At 54.1% G+C, this 21,111-nt stretch overlaps 1 protein-coding gene across 1 annotated transcript in view; it reads right to left on the bottom strand.

Annotated features, from left to right (window-relative positions):
- The window catches only part of CELF4 (CUGBP Elav-like family member 4), a 299,649-nt gene that overhangs the window by 208,415 nt on the left and 70,123 nt on the right, over nt 1-21,111 (bottom strand). Inside the window, exon 2 of the mRNA XM_073789894.1 lies at nt 15,790-15,872. Coding sequence (XP_073645995.1) covers nt 15,790-15,872 — 83 coding nt within the window. The remainder of the gene's footprint in view (nt 1-15,789; nt 15,873-21,111) is intronic.

The raw sequence follows: 21,111 nt of genomic DNA on the forward strand, positions 1-21,111 counted from the left end.
AAACAAACACATCGCATTAGCTCAGTTTATCTTAAAAGAAAATATTAAGTTCCCCCAGATAAGTTGTTTAATAAGAATAGAGGGAGATGACACACACTGCCTTCCCAGAACCTGTGGGCAGGAGGCAGGGAGGCTCGAACAGTGGCCAGACAGCGGGTCTGCCTGATGGGTGACCGATCGGGTCCTTGCCTGGTGATCTAACAAGGTTGGAAGTGTTTGCGGAACACCCGGGCAGGGTGTGGGCCAAACCACGCAGAACAGTGGCAAAGCTCCGTGGGGTCTGAGAGGAGTGAGGGGCATCAGTGGGATCTAGCCTACTTTGCTAGTTCATAATGCAGGACAATCCCCAGTGACACCCTAGGAGGGTGAAAGACAATGGGGGTTCACTCCATTAGGGGAGGCTTTCTGGAGGGGTTGTGACCCACCCACTGAAAGTTCCTTCTGTGTGAGATGGTTGAAGTCTTTGTAAATTTCGAGCCCACCAAGTCAGAATGGAAGGTAGTTTGGACTTCAAAAGTCAGTCTTTGCAAAATCTATGGCGTAAAACATCTTGATCAGCGAATAAAGAGTGTAGACAGCATTCCTGTCTGTAGGAATATGTTGTCTACCTAAGAGACCGACAGCATTTGCAAGTGGCTCTCTAGTTTCCACTGTCACACCATGGCTGTGCTAATTACACGCACTTTGTATCTGTTCATTAAAGCAGGCTTGGCAGGACGTTAACTTGGAAGCACTGTTGGATTGTCCATTCAAAAGTCATAAAACTGCACCGAGCAACCCTGTCATATGGATGCTAATGCGAATGGGTGTCCCCCCAGCTCGTCTGAATTGGGGTGGGTTGACCAGTTTACTGGATCCGTGAATCTCAGAGTCTGTTTGAGATAAAGGCCGTATTGCAAATGAGAAAGGACCCAAATGTAGCATCTGGACAGAGCTGTGCCCAACTGTCTATGGACCTTCACATGCCATGTGCCCTCTTTGGGCTACTGTGTCTCCCATGCAAAATGGTGGGGAGTGCTAAGGCATTGCCTTTTCTACTTTTCTGAGGTTCTCTGGGTCTCAGGAAAGAAACACAATGATGGAGAAGAGTCCCATTCATGGATCAAACTCCTCTAGCCTGAGAGGAGGAATTAAGGTTTTCCAACAATGCCAGACAGAGAACGGGGGTGCCCAGGTCTCCCGGAGCTGCATGGGCACTAAAATCGCTGGGGGAACGTTTGCAACACGTGGATTTGTAGGCCCCACCCTGACCTCCTGCCTCTGCGTGTGTGTGTGTGTGTGTGTGTGTGTGTGTGTGTGAGAGAGAGAGAGAGAGACTGAACCTCTATCATTCTTCGCACTTGTTACAAATCTGAATGTCTCCGAAACTTCCATGTGCAGCCAGGTGGTTTGAGGACCTCTCCAGCACTCTCCTCCAGGTGGGAAAAGCCCTCCAAGGGGTGGTGTGGCAGGAAGCCAAGTTCGGAACCAACTTCCGCATCCAGAGGGAGCCGATTTTCCCCCAACCCTCCTCCAGAAGGCCTTCTCAACACCAGAGAGTAGCCTCTGCCAACCCATGCCCGAGCTGTGCCAGCTCTGCTGATTGAGGCTGTCACTCTCCTACTCTGGAAGCTTCAATAGCTCCCAAGTTTCCAAAGAAAAGAGACCAAGTTGCTCAGTGGGATGTTAAGGCCTTCCCCACCGGGGTCCCCAGGCTTCTCTAACTCGAGATGTGTACCCTCTTTCTGAGCGCCCTGAACTCCAGGAGTGCAGTCTCCCTCACAGCCTCCCTCCCTCCCTCCTCCTTTGCATATGCCGTCACCTCATTGGAATGCTGTCTCCAGCCACTCTCCATCCACCCAAATCCTGCCTGTCCTTCCCAGGACAGCGCCCTGGTACTCAGCGCACCACAGCTCATGGCAGTGCTCAGTAGACACGGCCTCGCAGTGCTCCCTGATTACTCAGGGCTCTACATTTCAGCCCAAAGTCTCAATCCATTGTCCTCTAATTGGTTGGCATGTACATCGATTCTCCTCTGCAGGAGGGAAAGCCCCAGGGACAGCAGGGTCCTTGACCTCTCCTCGTGCCCACCTTCCAAGCAGCACCAACACAGGGCCGGGCTCCTGGTGGGTGCTCAGGAAACACTTACCAGTTGAATGAAAAACCTCCTCGCAGGCTCTGAGCGGTCCGGCCCCAGCTGTCAGATGCCAGCTGTCAGAGCTGCTGGGAGAGGCCGAATGCATATTCATTTCAGATCCCTGGGCTGCCCTGCCTCGAAGGGCCTCCTGGACCATGCTAAGCCATGTGGGTACCAGGGCACGATTCTGTTTCTGCTCTCACTGGTTAGGGTTTTAAATCTCCTGGGCTCCCCTCACCCAGCTTCCAGGGCTGGGGCTTGGTGAACGGGGTGTGGAGAGGGAGGTATGTAAGTCTCATGTGGGGACTGTGCAAACCGTCAGGGCAAACTTAGCTAACACCTCTCGGGGGCTGAGGGACAGGAAGGGGTGATCTCGAACCCCCCTCTTCAAGCACAGCCAGGCCTTGGCAGGGACAGGACCAGCGGTCTCCAGGGATGCTCCCGCAACTCCCACACTTGGCTTCCCCTCAGTGAGGTATGTCGGTCCCCCACGTGGCCGGCTCTGTGTTAGCTATGAGGCTGGGAGGGTTTGCTGCTGCGCACCCCGGGCCAGTCGTCCTCCAGCCCAGGGCATTTAGGGGTGGGGACGGATAGAAGCGGCTGGGCCAGGAGACCTGCTCCTCGGCAGGGTGGGGGTGGGGCGGGGGATATGGCTGCAGCAGCAGCGGTGGAGAGACCGTCACTTAGTTCCCGTGTGTGCACAGTGTGTTCAGTGCTTCGCTGGCATCACTTCATGCACCAGTCCCTGCATGAAGGCACCACTGGCATCCCAGGGTCGAGAGGAGGAAACCGAGGCACAGAGAGGTGAAGTGATTTGGGAAAGGTCCCACAGCTCGGAGTGGTGGAGCTGGGTTGGCTGAACTGGGGGCCTGAGCCTGCCCAGTGAGGGGCTGGGTTTGGCCTCTAAGTCCTGAGGGTCCTCAGAGAAGGGAGAGATTGGGAGGGCTGGAGTGGGCTTCCTCTTGGATGGAGGCTGAGAGTGCGGGCCAGTGGGTTTAGGACTGGGTTGGCACTGGCGCGCTGTGGGGTTATCTATGATGGAGACACAACTGAAACACGGAGATAATCATTGGGTCTTGGCTCACCTCCTAGAAGTGATTTGTCCAGTGTGGGAATTACCTGCCAAGCTGCTCTCCCTTCCCCTCCCCGCACCCCCGGTGACTCAGACCCGGCTTGAACACTTCTGTAGCTGGAGGCTCACTACCTCTTGGGACAGCCCATGCCCTGGGGGGGTGGGGAGGGCTGGGGGGGACTTTCTCCCGCTGCAGGCAGAGCCTCGATGGAGGGCCTGAGGAGCAGAGGGCCTCACAGGCCAGCTGGGGTGTCTCTGGGCCCTTCCCTCCCTACTCTCAGCGCAGCCCAGTTGAAGTTAATCACGAGGGCAAATTCTCCCCTCCTCAGGCAGGCTTGGCATAGAGCACATGTGCCTCACTCCACACCCCCCAAAACAGGCCAGAAGTACTGCTGCTTCCGTTTCTGCAAAGTCGACTTGTCACCTGGAAAACCGGTGGGGCCATTTTCAGAAGGTGTGCACCCACCAGGCCACAAAGTGAGTGTGGAGACGTGACCATGGAATGCCTGTGACATGGGGACAGCTGTCGGGTGGCACAGCGACCTTTGACTCTTTGACATTTAAGCCACATACCTAGGCACAGAAGGATACAAGTTCAAGAAAGATGTAGAAGATAAAAATATGATACCTAAGGGGCTGAAATCTTCATCCCCCGTGAAGAATTTCATGGAATTAGAAACCATGTCAGAGTTGGATGAACATGCTGAGTTAGCAGTGCTGTGTTGAAGAAGCAACTCTTAGAACACACTCTTTCTGAACAACTCCTTCCCAACCAGCCTCCTCATATAAGCATCGGGTCATGATCTGAGGTGAAGGCAAACACTGCAGGTGTGTGGGGTGGGGGCTGCTGCTCTGCCCAGCTTGCTCCTCTGTGACCCCCACCCATCTCTAGGAGGCTAATAGGGGCGACTCTCTTGGCTCCAACCCATTATCCAGCTCCTCTTCCCCCTCACTGACCAAAGCACAGTTTTGATCATGGCAGATATATACCTCATCCTTGGCCAGATATCCCCTTTCTCGGCCTCCCTTGCAGCTAGGGTGGTCAGGGAGTTCTGGTTAATGAGACCCATGCAGAATTCTACTGGGGAGGTGCCTATGAGAAATCTTTTGCATTCCTGATAAAATGGACAGACACAGCTGGACTTACTCTGCTTGACTGTGGGTATGATGCATGGAGCTAGGGCAGCCATTTTATAACCATGAGGAAAGAGACTCAGATGCTGACATTGTTACGCTGCCAAGCCAACACCAGACCCCAGACTCCGTGATATGCAAAAATCCAAAGCTCCATTTGTTGAAACACCTGTAGCCAAACGTATTTCTAACTGACAGGGTAGTCACTGAAACTGAGGTTCAGAGAGTTTAAGTGGTTCCCCAAGGGCACATAGTCAGGCTCCAGGCAGAACTGGGGCTGGAATTCGACCCTGCTTCCCATTCAGAACAAGACTTCCAAAGTCAGGTTTGGGGTGTGGTGACACCTGTGGGGGCACTGCCCTGCCTCACGTGGCCCCCTGGGGGTCTAGCAATCACGCCAGATTCTCCTATGGGAGGAGCGTGGCCTTGACCTTGGGCTGACAGGAACAGAGGAAGGTGACACCATTCCTGCCCTTGTGAAGCTTGGGTTTTCCACAGGGTTAGCTCCACAGGATGTGGTGGAAGGAGCGGGGGCCCTGGAGCCAGACCGCTCCTCAGTGAGCGAGCCCCCTCCCCTCAATCTCCTCATCCACAAAGTCATGCTGGTAACGCTCACTTGAGAGCACCCCTGTGATGCTGTTCTGACAAATAAATGAGAGAATACTTGTGAAGTGTCTGGCCATAGTGAGTCCTCGGTGAACGGCAGCTTCTTCACTTCCTATTCGTGTTTCTGGGGTCACCAAGAGACACTTGCACACTAATGCTTTTCTGAAGTCTGCTTCTGGGAATACTCAACCTCAGTACCTTTCAGAGACTAAAGTTAGGCCAGTGGCCACCACACTTTTTTGTGCACATGTTTCTCCTAGAGATTTTGTTAAGATGCGGAAGAGCACAGTCTGTGTGACGTGGCTCAGATGCTCTGGGTGGGGCTTAAGACTCTGCACTTCTAACAGGCAGCTGGTGATGCTGATGCCCTGGGCCCAGGTGCACACTCAGCCAGGGGTTAGACCTCTTGCTCAGACCAAGGGAAGGCCAATGCTCAGACCAAGGGGGCGGGGCACTGTGGGTTAGAGCTGCCTGGGAGAGCTTCCGAGATGAAGATGGGGGCTTGGAGCTAAGTCCTGAGGCTCTGGGAGGACTGGGGTGTGTGGGCAGGGGGAGGCAAGACCTTCCCAGGGAAGAGGGAAGCTGGGGCTTGCTGGTGCCCAAACCATGCCCAGAGTGACCCGTATGTCCGGGACTCATTTGCCTCGAGTTGACCAGGGCCGGCAGGCTGTACAGGCTGGATGTTCTGAAGGGCAGCCGTGCCTTCTCCCACCACAATCCCCCCATTTCATCCCTAACTCCAGGAGGAAAATTCAGACTTTCCTGGCTCCCTAAAGTCTGCTCTCTTTACTATCTTTCCAATTACCTCTCCCTGCCACACACCTGGATCTGTCTCCCCCCGACCCCGGGGTCCTTTATGGTCAATCCACTCACAGTCCTTCCCTTTTCTGAAACGTAATGAGACTTAAGAGTACAAATCACATCTTTGACCACTTTATATTTTTATTGTCCTGTTACTATTTCATGAATGAAGTAGGAGCCACTGGACGTAACTGTAACAAAGGACCCAGAGGTCAACCGCACTCACATCACTGTTTGTCATTCATAATAATAATCCCTGGATTGATAACAATCTAGCCCACACATAAGATTTTCACTATGGAATTAGGAAACAGGCCCGGAAAGGTCATGAGGCTTGTCCCAAGTCATCCAGCAGGTTGGTGTCGTCCCCGCAGGCTGTAAGTGCTCTGAAGGATGGTACGAGTGGTCCGTTGGGCACAAGAGTTGGGCACCACACGCTCACACGTGCCTCGTCCCCTCTCAGCCACCGGGAGAGGAGGCCACCTGCCTGGCGCCCCCTGGTGGTCACGTCGAGACCATACTACAAATACCTTCGATCAAAACACACTGGAGCCACAGTAAACTGGGGCCCTGAACTCCAGCCCTTTTCTCTTTACAACTATTTTCATGAAGATGTGAAGAACAAAAAAAACACACTGCTTTCTGCCATCATCCCCCAGGGTTGCCCATCTTTGGTGGGACTTGGCAGCCCACCGTTCTGGAACGATGCAGGCCCACAACACAGATGCCTGGCTCTCTGCTCGCCTAGCCCACGTACACACTCTCTAGAAGAAACCCTGCCAGTCCTAAAACACATCCATCCCAGAGCAGGAGTTCACACAGACAGCCTGCTTCCCTGCCTCGTGCTCTGGCGAAAGGTCAGCAAACTCTCAAACAGCCTCACGTGGACCCACGAGGGCGCGTCCACCGAGGCCGCCCGGAAAGCCGCTTCACTCCTGTCACCGCCGCCCAGGCACTCACGCCCGTGCCAGCTGCCACTGCCCAGGCCAAAGCGCCTTCCACACAGCATTTCCTCCAAGTGCCCACGACCAGGAAGGGAGACCTTCCTGTCTTTCCAAGTGCAACCCCACAGGGTGAGCTCAGCTGAATACTTTCCAGGGGGCAGAGGGGTGATGTGGATGGAAGAGGAGCCCTGAGAATGGATCTGCTGGGACGCCACTGGGTGATGCCAAGGCTGGCGAGGTCAAGGGGCAGAAAGAGCTCTGCCCTGAATCAGCTCTGGGCGAAGGAGAAGGTACAGGAAGCCCTGGGGGTGGGGACTCTGAGAGCTGAAAAGTAGAGTTAACGGAGCAGCGTGGAATCAACGAGCTGCACCGGGTGCCACGGGGCGTCGGAAAGCCCTCTGAGAGCCAGAGAGACGGTACGGAGAAAGCGGAGTCGGACTCGAGCCTCCAAGGATGAAGAGAAACTCTCTGGGCAGAGGGAATGACACGGAAAGGAGAGGAGGCTGAAGGAAGGCGACGTACTTGGGTGACAGCTGCGTGGATGTGTGGCCACTGGGGGAGGGAGTGTGCACCCAGCCGAGTCCCTCGGGTGACCGGAACCTGAGGAGTTTCCAGGCGGTCAGATCTTTGTGTCGCCATGATAACCTCGGCCAGCCTAGGAAGCATGTCAAGGGGGAGAAGCCTGGAAGCAGCCTACGGTGGGGTGGGCTGGGCTCCCCCAGGACACCCTGGGCTGTGCCCTGAGGTCTCTCTCAGCTGAATTCCTGGGCACTTGCCATCACTACCAGTTTTTGGCACCTAAAGTTATTTTCTGGATCGTGAGCTGTCTTCACACTTGCCTCCCAAACCTTCAGCAACGGGCTATGTCTCACTCATTTTTGTCTGATGCCAGGTACCCTACCTCCTCACAAGAATTCTGCATGGGGAAGGTAATCTGTAAATGCTGCTGCTGTTGATCTGGGTGATGCCAATCATGGTCCCAACTGTGCCCGGGCAAGTGCTGGAGAAAGCTGGGAAATGTCTACCTTGTTTCTTTAAAGAGACACTTAAGCAGAGGGCAGGAGGAAGGCTTGGGGCCCAGGGGCAAGGATGGAGACAGGGGGAGGTGGAGCTCCAGCCCTTCCCTGAAGCCCTGTCCTGGAGCCGGCCCTCAGGGGCGGGCAGCTTGGCTGGTCTGCATCAGGGAGAGACCGAGCTGACGAGAGCTTTATTAATTATACTTGTCACAAATGGAGTTGGGCCGTGGAGGCCAGGAGACACTTATCTTCCTCACCCTCCCACTCTCCCCTCCTCTCCCTGTCTTCTTCAGTAATGTGAGTAATGTGAGTAATGCCAAGTCTATTATTCTTAGAATTTTAAAGAATGTCAGAGCTAGAAGGGGCTCCGGAGGCAATCTGGCCCACCGCCTCCTTCCACAGTCCAGGAGGTGGAGGCTCAGGGAGGCTCTGAGCTGAGCGCTTTGCCCAAAGTACCTGGTTTGTTTGGGGGCAGGTGGGACCTGGTGCCCAGGTTCCCTGACTCCAGCCCAGGCTCTGACCCTCACCTCACATGGCCTCTTATTTATCCCTCCAAGTTAGAGATGGTGGCTGTGGACATAAGGCTCTCTGGGTCCTTGAGACAAATCAGTGAGGGTGTCTTGCACAGGCCACGGCTGGTCCTGGGTTCTGTCATGGAGGCCACAGAGAAGGTGTGAGCGTCACTCGCCAGAACAATGGGGACACCTCTGCACTCAGGCGAGTGTGGGAAGGGGCAGGGAAGAGAAGAGAGCACAACTTAGGACACAGGGCACAGCCCCGGTGGGAGGAGGGCTTCAAGACGTTTCTGTGGGAAGGGGGAAGGGGAGTGAAGACTCTCTCCATGCAAGCAGAGGGAGGTGGGACTAAGGACCGGTGTGAAGAGGAGAGACGAGAGCTGAGCACGCCTCGGATGCTAATGTAGCTCGTCTGGCACCTGGAGTCCGGATTTAAAGCATTTCTGCCTTCTCTCCTGGAACCCAGTGTTCCCTCCTGCTGGGAGAGCTGGGAGGGGTCCACGTGCGCTCAGCCGCAGCCTATGGTGTGGTCTGGGGCAGGGGGTGAGGGGCTGCTTGGTGGGACACGTTCCTGCCAGGGCTGCTTCCTGTCAGGATGGGGACTCCTCCAAAGGGAGAGGCTGGAGAAACCCCACATGTGGGTGGGCTGTGGAGGCCTGGGTTCTGGTCCCAGCTCTGTCACAAGCGAACTTCAACTCATTTCCCTCGGATCACAGATTCCCTGTGGGTAAAATGAGAAAACTGAGCTAGAAGTTGGTGCTGAAACTAGGCCTCCTGCAGATAGGAGTGTGTGAATGGCCAACAAGAAATGATCTCTAAGCCTGGAACGGGACTTTGCCCTCTCCTGCTGCCCACGGTTCCCTCTGTGCTTACACCGTTTGAGTGTGTGCCCCTTGACAAACCCGCCCACCTCTGATACTCTAAGGACCCCTGGGGCTTGTCCCCCAGGCGAATGAGAAGCAGTGGGGAAGTGAGAGGGAAGCTCCACCCCATGGCCTCACTGTGCGGAGTTTTCCATCTGCCCTCGGTCCCAGCACAGGCTCCTGGGCACTACTGACATTTTGGGCCAGACACTTCTTTGTTGTGGAGCTGTCCTGTGCATTGTAGGATGTTTAGAAGCATCCTAACCTCTACCTACTAGATGCCAGTAGCATCTCCAGACAGTGTCCAAATGTCCCCTGGGGGGCAAAAATGTTCTCTAAGACCCAACGCCCTAAAAGGACAGATGAATAATTCTCTTTAGAGAATACGGGGAAAGAGGGAAGATATGTCATTCATTTCCCCAAGAGAGAAAGAAAAGAACATGAGGACAGCGGGGGAGATGCAGAGGAAGGGCTAGTGGGACTCCCCTCACCCTTTCCAGTGACTCAAACACTGTTGAAGCCCTTTCTCTCCCTGCCATGGAAGAGCCATAGGGCTGCCCATTTTGCAGTGTTACGGGTCCTCCCCTCCCCCCAAAAGATATTAAAGACCGAACCCAAGGTACCTGGGAATGTGACCTTATTTGAAACAGGGTTTTTGCAGATGTAATCAAGTTAAGATGAGGGCATTAGGCTGGGCCCTAATCCCACATGACTGATGTCTTTATCGAAAGGGGAAATTTGGACACAGAAACAGGCACGCACACAGGGAAGTTAATGTGACGACATAAGAACACCGTCTACCAGCCAAGGAATGCCCGAGGCTACCAGAAGCGAAGAGAGAGCCACGCAACAGATTCTCCCTCCCAGGCCTCAGAAGGAACCAGCCCTGCTAACACCTTCATCTTGGTCTTCTAGCGCCAGAGCTGTGAGACAAAACATTTCTGTTGTTTAAGCCAACCAGTTTGTGGGACTTTGTTACAGCAGCCCTCCAACCAATACGCTCGGGAAGAAGGACCACAGGACCAGGAAGCTGGAGTTACGCAGGGATCTGGCTTGTGGCCCCACCATCTGAAGCAGAGACATGTGCTGATGGGACCCAACTCACCGTACAGAGACAAAAACCAACACTGTGCCTCCCGGACAGACAGGTGGAAATGCATCACATCTCTAAAACGAACTGCTTTGGTTGTGCCAATCACTAGAAGTTGTAAAACTACCCTGAAGAATTAACAGCCTCCACATGCTAACTACATCCATCATAAATTCATCTTTAGTTTCTGTTATCATATCAGTGTCTCTGGGGACCCCTGTCTTGTCATCATTTGCCCTTTATAATTTATTCATCTCGTTCTTGCCTGCATCCTTTCTACTTATCATTCATCTTTACAGTTGTACATAAAATTAGATGGATCCTTCCATGGTGGGGCTGTCAGGAGGGAGGTGGGCCTCAGCAGGGAAGTCCCAGTAAAGCTGGTGGCGGTCCCACGAGAGCCTCCTGTGGGTGTCAAGGTAGAGGTGGGGTGGGCAGAAGGAGAGAAAGGGAGAGTGTGAGGGAAGGAGGAGGAGAGGAGAGGGACAGGAGAGGCAAGTGAGAAGGATAAAGAAGAAAGGATGGGAAGTGAGAGGGGAAAAGAGGAAGAGGAAAGTGACCAGAGGGAGAGAAGAGAGGAGGAAACAGGCATAAAGAGAAAAGAGGAGAAGGAAAGGAAGAGAAGGTGGGACTTAAGAAAATGAAAATGGGAGGCAGGGGGAGAAAGGAGAACATCCTGAGACAGCAGTGCTAGAAATCCAACTGAGTTTTGTTCTTGTTTTTTTTTTAATTTTCCATTTTAACATATTTCCTGGTAAACTCAAAGAAAGTCACATTGAATTTCCATGGAAATGATGTGTCCTGAGTGGTGGGGACCTTTAGTCGGGAGGTGTGATGGCAGCGATGCTGCTTGTCTACCAGGCTGAACCGAGCGAGGGGTGCGGGTGGGAGACAGCCATGGAGGACTGTGTGCGTTTGCTTTGTATTCTCAGGTTGCCGGAGTGAGGGCACAAAAGCCAATCTTTAACTAGTGAATTGGAACTTTAATGTTTACCAAGCAGATACAGCTCCCACTCTCCCCCTGCCAGCTCTCTCCCCTCCCCGCTTTCAGGCCTCCCGCTAACTGGACCCACCTCTTCCCCCCTCAGCAGCCCTGGTGAGGAGACTTTTCTGCTGCCCCGGGAGCAAAGTGCTGGCCACTGCTGGCCATGTAGCCTGGTTTTCTCTGATCGGAGTCTCTTGGGCTCTTCCTGGAAGACAATTCCCTGAAAAGTCCCAAAGGCAGGGGGAGCTGGGACTAAGCAGCAGGGGCCTATTTTAAGGAACAGGATTCTTCCAATAGGCCTCCTGTGCACACTCAGACAGACCCCAGGGAGCTCTCCAAGTGGACCTCTCCTGCCTAGCTCACGGCTCCTGACCTGTCATGTGTGCCTTGTCTTCTAGGCTAGTTCTTAGACCAGCGCTCTCATCTGACACACCCATCGTCCTCCCAGCTCTCTATTCCCACCTTGCCCATGAACTGAACACACTTTTTTTTTTTTTTTTTTGCGGTACGCGGGCCTCTCACTGCTGTGGCCTCTCCCGTTGCGGAGCACAGGCTCCGGACGCGCAGGCTCAGCGGCCATGGCTCACGGGCCCAGCCGCTCCGCGGCATGTGGGATCTTCCCGGACCGGGGCACGAACCCGCGTCCCCTGCATCGGCAGGCGGACTCCCAACCACCGCGCCACCAGGGAAGCCCCTGAACACACTTTTGAGCAACTCCTACACCCCATAGTTATCCAGGTCCCCTCTAAAGCAACTGGTGGCCCTAGAAAGAAGAGGTGGATTTTGGTAGCAGATCAGGTGCTGGTCTTGGCTTGGCCATTTATTAATTGTGTCACCTTGAGCAAGTTGCTTAATCTCTCTCATCCCGGGTCTCTTCACGTGTGAGGGATACGCATGACATCTTCCTTATAGGGTGGTTGCGAAGATAAAATGGGGTAACGGAGGTAATGTGCTTGCATCACGCCTGTCAGATAGTGAGTGCTTAATAAATATTAACTGTTATCACTGAACTGTTTTCTACTCTACCCATTTTATGATAACGTGCTGTCTTGTATCATTGATGTGTGTGTGACTTCTGTCTCCAATTTGATGGACAGCTCCAAGAGGGGGTGGTGAGGCATTTTTCTTATCTCTGTGTCTTCCTGGATGCCTATCACAGTGCCCAGCACAGACTCAGGAAATTCTTGTTGATGAATTGAGAAACCATGTTGACTTAACCCTATAAATGATGGAACAAACATTGGGAATGGAAGAAGGTGGGCTGGAGAGGGCAAGGGGCCAGGAGAGAGAGTGAGATTGAGAGTGTGAGGGGGAGATGGCGAGTTTAGAAAAGTGGAATCACTCTGCCTGGATGCCGGCAGAAGACCCTGCTCGAAGGGACCCTGATGAGGCTTTGTGGTTTAGTGATCTCATTCTACTGAAGGCGTGTCAAATTAAAAAACAATAATCCATCTGTAACACTGGTCCAGGGATGACTCCGTCAGCCATCTGAGAGACTTTGGTTAGGCTGGTTCCAAGGGATACTGACCTCTGACTTGTAAAAACAGCCACTGTGATCTGGTTTCTGAGCTTCCACTTATCCCAAGAGAAATGTCAGCTCCCCTTCCCAGTCCCTAAGGGGGGACACGTGGGAGCGGTGTCTCTAGTTCTGGCTCTGTTGTTTTGTTACTGTTTTTGATGGTGGCAGTGTGTGCATGCATGTGGGCACACATGACAACAATGGGATCGTGTTCCTTGTTGCCAACAGGATGCTGACTCTGTAAGTTGCTGGGAAACAGAGTGGGCTGCCTGCACCATCTTCTCCCCTCTTCCTCTCGTCAGTGAGAAAGTGGAGGGCTAATTTTAATGGATTGATTTTAATGGATTTTGAAGTCTGGAAAAGTGCCTCAATGGTTGAGGTTACCAGTTTCCAGGTTCTTTTTTTCAATTTTTTTCTCCTTAGTCAGACATAGAGTGCACTCACCAGGGCACCTAGTGTGGTCACCCCAGGAAAGAAGAAGTCTCCCTCTGCCCCCTGACCAAGGAGGCAGCTGTGAGCACTGCCTCAGCTGGTGGCAACACCCATTATACAGTTGGGTGGAGCATTCTGCTTGGGCCACTTCCCAGCATTTGCGTCTCACTTTCTCTGATCTCAAAGGAGAGAACCAACCAACAATAGTAACACCAGTTCTGCTTTCTGGAATCCAGATGACTCCACTTTAAAATCTGGTCATTTTGCTTTTCATTAATCTCTATGTGAGTTTTTTGGGGGACAATGTGCCCTGGGAAGTTGGAGCTGCAATCCTGTCTTTTCTCCCTGTCCCTCCCCCTGTGGGCTGTGCCTGCCCTGAGAATTGTGATGAGGTCTTTGAGGCCAAGAGTCTCCCCGTGAGGCCTTTGAAGAAAGGACAGCGTTCCAAGCACCGCAAGGGGACTCTAGGCTATGTTTTAGTTCCATTGTTGGCCTCTCTCCTCACCCCTCCCACCTCCCAACATACATTCATGGTTGGTTTGTTTTTTTTGTCCTTTCTCCCAGACTTGCCCAACTTGTCTTTGTGGTTTCAGAAAAATGCCACTGGATCTCCCAGTATGAAGGATTAGCACAGATTATGGGGAACAGTGTTAATTATTGGTGGAAGGGGGGCTGGCGCGTCGCTCCAACATGCTCCTGATTTCCCCTGGGCCTTTCTGCCTGGTAATAAGCCTTCTTTAATCTGGCAGGCCCCTTGGTGAAATCAGCACCACGGACAGTGGTATTGATTGCTTCTGAGAAACCATCACAGCTGCTCAACCAAATTACCTTTGATATGTGACCTTTAATGTAATTACTGCAACATCAAAGTATTTCTATAAATTATTAAAGAACTAATACACTCCATCATTTAGCTATTCTATTATATGTAAAATAAACAACCACAAGTTAATGTTAGATCCTGAACAATCCACACTTGCTACTGAAATTCTCCCAAGTCCCCAGTCTCTCCCCCTTCAAAATCCCAAGCCGCCCCCTCCCACCTTCTCTTTCGGTTTCCCCATCTAATTCCAGGCTTTTAGCCATCACGAAACTCCCCAGCAATCTCTCTCAAGCTGATGAAGGACCTCCCATAACAATGTGGTATTTTCTATTCCATTGGGGTGGTTCTAAAATATCTATCACAATCTCCCCCAAAACAAAGTACCACAAACACTTTATTAATCAGCACAAACCTTTCTCAGAAGCCTTTGATTTTCTTACAATATGGCTTTATGCTTCACACATAACACAGGGTGATGTGGAGCGTATTTCTGCCATCTTACAGAGGGCACCCAGAAAGTAATTACTATAATATATGTGCACGTAGCTGCGCCACTGAAAAACCAACTGGGGAATGGCCACCTTGCCAGAGCTGGGTTCCACACAAAAACCTGTGCGGTGCACGATTTCCATACATTTGCATCCGCGGGTGTGTTATTAAGATGACTCAGCCTCGTGCTTTGCAATCACAAATACCAAAATACAATACAAAGGCTATCTTAATGGAAGGAAGGCCCTCCCCACCCCTAAACGGGTAAAGAAGGATCTCTGATGCAAAGGAAGACTGCTCCCGCCCCAGGTTGCGCTTTCCCTCTGTCTACCTGGTTAACCTTTCCCGCTGTGGGGCAGAAATGGAAACGTGTGTTTACATACGATTTGCTTGGTAAGAATGTAAACATGCATGTGTAAATATTGGTGAGCATATATACAGAACACATGTGCTTCCCTGCAGCGTCCATTGTATAAGCTTCAACACGGTACATTTTAAAATTCTTTAAACTATGCCCACAAACACTCACATCTTTCCATTTATCTTTAGATACTCGGTGAGCTGCATATCTCCCCCTCCTTCCGCATCCCCCGCCCCATCTCTCTGAACCCACAGGAGAGACCGCGCAGACCCTTGACCCGGGGAACACTTCTTATTTTATGGTGATGAACTAGCTTCGATAATAGCCACGGCTGATATCACACCCAGTTAGGGGGGCCATAAATAATTCTCTTCTCCCCCGCACAGAAGCTATAAACCAGGGCTGAGGCACGATAGTTTATCAAAGACGAGGGCTGGCTCCTTAAATAAACCGCGGTGATCTCACTCGCGGCGCCGAGCCCGGGCGGGTAGGCACTCCCTCCCTCCCGGCCCGGCCCGGCCCCCACCCCAGGAACGGCGAGGGTCCGACGTCGATCGGTGGGTGTTAGTGCAGCCTTGCGGCAGGCGGCCCGGCGGGCCCAATAGAGGCAGCTCCGGGATCTCAGGGCCCCGGGCACCCCGCGTCCCCACCCCGGGGCTGCCCGAACGGGTAGTGCTCGGAGGAGAAAACCGATCGGCGGCGCCCCGGTGGGTCAGGGGAGGAGCCGCGCCCGAGCTTTGTGGCCACGGCCGAGTTCGTCCCCCGCCCGGATTCCGTCGGGCCTGGACGGCCGAGTGCGCAGGCCGCCAGGCGAGGTCTGAGCTCGGCGCCCACGCGCCCGCTTCCCAGCCCCGCGCCTCGAGGCTTCTGGGGGTCCAAGGGGCGACGCGCGAGTTCCCGAGCGAAGGCCGGCGCCGCGCACCGGGGCCCGCGAGCCCCCCGCCGGCTGCGCCGCGGCTCGGCCTCACGAAGTCGCCCCCTGTCGGCGCGCCCGTCGCTCGCGCCTCGGCGGGCGCCACTTACCCCGGGCAGAGTCTTCTGCTCGTGCAGCGCGCTCTGGGCCTTCAGCGCTGACTCACGCTCGCAGTAGGTGAGGAAAGCGCAGCCTGGGGAGGGAAGCAAGCGCCGAGAAGGGTCAGTGGGGCGCCCTCGGGCCGCCCACGCGCCCTCCCGCCCGCCCTCCGGTCTCCAGCCCCTCCCTGCTCTTGGTCCCTCTCGCCACCTCTCTTTCTCTCCCGTGCGCTCTACTCGAGCTTTCCTGCCTCGCCGTTTTCCCGTGTCTGCTTTTCGTCTCTCTCGTTGCTTTTCTATTTTGCTCCTTTGGTGAAGTCTCCCCACTCTGCATCTTCTCCCCGCCACGCCCCCTCTCCCCGCGGGTCTCTTCCTGTCCGCCTGCCAGGTGCCTGCCTGCCTCCCTCCGATGTTGTTCTGTTTCAGCTCCAGCCCCAATACCTCCCAGAAGGGGCAGCTTCCACCCCTCACCCCAGCACCTCTAGTTACACTCCATCGTGAACTCTTGTTCTGGCCCCTTAGGAGGGATGATGCAGGGACCCTCCCGACCTTTCAAACAAAGGCTCCATCTGTAAGGAGGACCCCAGGCCAGGCTGTCCTAATAAAATGAATGGGGCTGTCCATGTGCCCCCTGCCCCAGTCGGTTGTCACATCTGCAGTGATATCTTCACACCCCTCCTGGAGGGCTTGGAGACTCTTGCTCTGCCTCTAATTCCCTGGGTGACTCCAGCAGTCTCCTGTCCTGCCTCAGTCTCCTCACGTGTTAACCAAGAGGGTTGATCCAGTGGTCTGCAAGGTCCAGTCCAGCTTTCCTCTTGCAGTGCCTCACCGGGGAATCTGGATTTTACAGAACACTGTGTCTTACTCAAGCGGTGACTTTTTAATGCTGGCCCTTCAGGCATAGTAACAAGGCAAAGAGAATACTTGTTGGTGGGAGAGGCATTTTGGGAGTTCCCTCAAACTGCTCAGTGTCAGGGCCTCTTCCTTTGCCTCCAGATGTGGCTGTGTGGCTTGGGTGGCCCTAGGGTCTTAGGGAAACTCAAAAAGCCAACTTCAGCCTGCAGCAGGCTTGCATCTGGAGGGGCATAGTGGCCTCAGACTTCCTAAAGCCACCATGGCCCCAGAGAAGGCACCCTGGGCGCTGGCCACCACCTCTGGCTCACTGTCTTCTTTCTCTCCCTTGTTTCACTCTCTCTCCTATGATCTGATCTCCCAACCATCTGTGTTCACCACTGCCCCCCTTTCTTTGCTCTCCCTCTTTCCAGTCTCCTCACCTGGTATGCCTTCTCTCCCCATTTTCACATCTACCAATCCCATCCATCTTTCAAGAATCTGATCAAGATCCACTTCTTCCCGGCAGACCACCTTAACTGGTCTAGTTCATCTTAAATCAACCTCCCTTCTCGACTGCCCACAGCTGGCCGGGTGGTCATCCTCCTGGCCATTTATCAACTATTTCCTGAGTGCCCTTGAGCCAGTTTCTGTGACAGGTCCAGGAGCCCAGGCCCTCTTCTCATGAGGCTTGTAGGCTTCTGGTGCCAGTCTGGTGCCTAGTCACCAGGCTCGCTCTGGCCTCTTGTTCGTTTCCCTGGACATAAGAATGCTCCCAGCATCCTCTGCAGTTCCTGACTCCTCCATCACCCAATAAAAACTCCCTTCCTCTCCTTCCAGTGTAAAACTTGGTCCTGCCTCCCTTCCTCTCCTAGCTTCAGAGAGGAGATGGAAGGGAATGTATTTGTGAGGGAGATGTAGAGACGGGCAGAAGGAAGCGGGGAGAGAAAGCTGGGAGACAGTTCTCAGCTCCCATGGCGCTCTGCCTTCCCTGCCTCCAACTCTGTCCCAGGCTGGGAGGAGCTATGAGTGCCAAGGAGCCTCTGTCCCACTCCATCTCATGCCTCCCCATCCAGACCCCAGATCACCCCTCCTCCCCGCCCCCCCGCTCCTCCATCCTGGTTGTGGCAGACGGTTATTGATGGAGACACTGGGGGACTAAAATGAACAGCAATCAGAGGCCCCCATGACGTCGTCCCTCGTGCTGCTGCCTGCCTCTGCCAGGGCCTCTTTCCTCTTGTCCCCTCACTGGCCTTGTCCTCCGCCCATGCCTGCCTGCAACTGGGAGGCAGCCGCTGTGCAAGCCAGCTCAGGACAAGGTCAGGGCAGGTTTGGAGAGGGAGGAGGAGAAAGGAGGAAGGAGAGAAAATGACCACATTGTTTCCATGGACCAGGATAACAAGGAAAGGACTCCAGAAAGGAAAAAAAAAAAAAAAGAATCTGTTGCGTTTGTCCAGCTTCCAGGCATTTCTGCCACAGTTTTTTTTGAGAGCGCTCACAGCTGTGTTGTGAACCAGAATCTTTGAGGGACCCCCAGGCCCTGTGTGACTTCCGCTGTCATCTGCACCCCTTGACTTCTTCCATTCCTCCCCTGCTCACTCACCCAACTCATTCCAGCCTCGCTGCCCCGCCAGGCATACTCTGCCCTCGGACCTTGGCTCTGGTGGTTCCCTCTGCTCAGAAGGAGCTCGGTCTGCTGTCTGCACGGCCTGCCCCTTCACTGCCTTGAGGTTCCGCTCACACGTGGCCTCCTCAGAGATGCCTCTTCTGATGGCCTCATTTAACGCAGCACCTCCTCCCACCCCCCACACAGGACGCAGGCCTGCTCTCTGACCCCTCGTCCTGTTTGTGCTTCTCTTTGGCACCCCTCACCCAGACATGTTAATACTGTGTGTTTGTTCCTCGATTAGCGTTTCCCCAGGCTCAGATGAGGTCGGGACTTGATTTTGTTCTGTTCCTTAGTTCTCGGTGCCCAGAAAGGGGCAGGAACTCAACACATGTTTGCCAAGAGCATTGAATCCCGAACACTTTGGCTGCTTTGGGGGTGCCAGGAGGTGCGGGGACATGGCAGCGGTGCTGGGAGCTGATCAAGGGCCCGAGGACACTCCATAGTGGGAGGACAGAGGTTGCTGGTGAGAGCTGAGAGGCTGCCCTGGTGGGAGGGCTCTTGTCCCCAAGGCCTCCTTGAGCCCATTTGCTCAGGGCTTGACAGTATGGTTACTGTCACCATCCTGCTCTCTCCCCCATCAGATCATCCCCTGCAAAGGCTGATGTGTGGTTCCAGACAGGAAGCGGTACTCAGCCAGGGGTCACTTACTGATGCCTCTCTCGGAGTCCCAGTTTCCTCATCTCTAACTCCCTTCAGAGGCTGGCGGGGAGACTTACTAGCCAATGAGCATTAACAACCTCTGCAGAGCTCTCTAATCACAGAGCACAGTGTAAACACAGTCACTCTTGTGGATGGGGGGGTGGGTCAGAGAGGCAGAGTCCCTCCTGTCCCTCTACGCCTCCATGAGGAGGGACCAGCCTTACACAGGGGCCAACTCGTGCCCACCCACCTGGCCTCCTCAAACTATCTCTTCAGCCAGCCCAGTGCCATGTCTGACAGTCCACTCTGAGAGAGCTGTCTCACTGTGGCTCTTTTAAAAAGGCGGACACAGTGGCTTCCCTGGTGGCGCAGTGGTTGAGAGTCCGCCTGCCGATGCAGAGGACACGGGTTCGTGCCCCGGTCTGGGAGGATCCCACGTGCCGCGGAGCGGCTGGGCCCGGGAGCCATGGCCGCTGAGCCTGTGCGTCTGGAGCCTGTGCTCCGCAACGGGAGAGGCCACAGCAGTGAGAGGCCCGCGTACTGCAATAAAAATAAATAAATAAAATATTTAAAAAAAAAAAAAAAGGCGGACACAGTACATAGTTATCAACAGCTGACTCTGTGCTTGAAGGGACCACATCTGCTCCCTTGCCGGGGGCAGAACCCTGAAGGAGCGGCAGCTTGGCAGGGATGGGGGGCTTCAGGAGGGGAGTCTGTCTTCACAGGGTGCTGCAGAGGGCAGCGGGCCTGGGTGGGGGCCAAGGTGGGCGCCCAGGGTGGCCAGGGGAGAGAGCGCTCGCAAGCCTCGCCCACTGGACACTCACTGAACTAACTGTGACTTCCTGTCCTCATCAGTACTTCTCCTAGGAGTTGAGGAGGGGGCTCTGAGCTGTGAGGGCGGTGCAGGGGGGCCTCAGCTCGGCAGTCACTAAATCTGCCAGGCTCCCTCTCCTGTAAGGAGCTGAGGTGTCCCCAGAGACACGCCCGGTGAGGCCCCTTGGGAACTCTCAGCCTAGTTGGGAAATGGGGTTCTCTCAGGGAGCAGCCACATTCGATCCAAAGCAGCAGAGGTGGGTGGGCAGGGGGAGTGGTACGGGCTCTGCACCTGAAGGCTTGAGAAGGTCTGACAATGGAGCGCCCTTCCCGGGGATGGGGCTGGTGGCACAGACATCTCTCCCTGTCTTCAGGCCCAACACTTCCCTTCCCAAGCCTGACCCTGCCTGTATACTTGTGCTCACAGAGGAGGAGACATGGGTCCACCGTAGCTGTTGGGAATAGCAATAAAATGGAAAACCATCTAAAGGTTTCTCAGTGCCAGAATGTTTTTATGTTTAAACTGTGGAATACTCTACAACAATTAAAAAGGTGAAATGGTTTTAAATGTCCAACACAGAAAGACGCACTGTCAGATGGGAGAAGCAGGTTGCAAAGTAGCAGATGCCGTGTATATACAGAGACATCTCCCCGGCTCCCATATGCACCCAAATTTGTGCCTACACCATAGCCCAAGGTCTACAAGGGTCCCATCAAGCTGAAAAGAGGGAGGAAGGGGGGGGTAGGTGGTGTCTCCCATGACTTTAACACTTTTTGTTTTGTTTGACACATTTAGACCCAGCATGTATCATGTATCATTTATATAATTAACTTTAAAGAAAAAACAAAAATACTTTGCTAAGAGGGGAAGATGGAGTGAAAATGGGGTGGGTGGAAATGGGTGAGCCAGGCAGGATGCAGGACCCACAGCCCGTTCTGAGGGCACGGACGAAGATCACTGGACATTAGCTTCCTGGCAGGTTCTTCATGAGGGAAATTATCATGGGTGGGTCCTGCTATGGCCCTGCCTCAAAGCTTCCTCTGAGCTCTGGGAGTTGAAGTAGATTCTCTCCACCCAGCAAGCTGTAAATGGTGTTCATTTGGGTCCTGTGGCCCTGAATCCCAGAAGATGCTGTCTGGGGGGGATAGAATCCATGATGGAGCACAGAGGCCCACCCTCCCCCCACACCTGTCTCGCCCTCCAGGTCTCCTGAGGCCCAACCGGCTGTGTGGCGCTGATGGCGGGATCTGAGGTGAAAAGGCGCAGAAGTGACTTGAGAACCTCTGGGTGAGGTCCAGCCTCGCCCCTCAGCTCCCGCCTTCCCCGTCCTGTCCCAGTGTCTGGGATGGTTCTCCCAGCACCAGCTCATCACTTGACTCTC

The sequence above is a fragment of the Tursiops truncatus genome, chromosome 13 (genome assembly GCF_011762595.2).
Source record: "Tursiops truncatus isolate mTurTru1 chromosome 13, mTurTru1.mat.Y, whole genome shotgun sequence".
NCBI classification, from domain to species: domain Eukaryota; kingdom Metazoa; phylum Chordata; class Mammalia; order Artiodactyla; family Delphinidae; genus Tursiops; species Tursiops truncatus.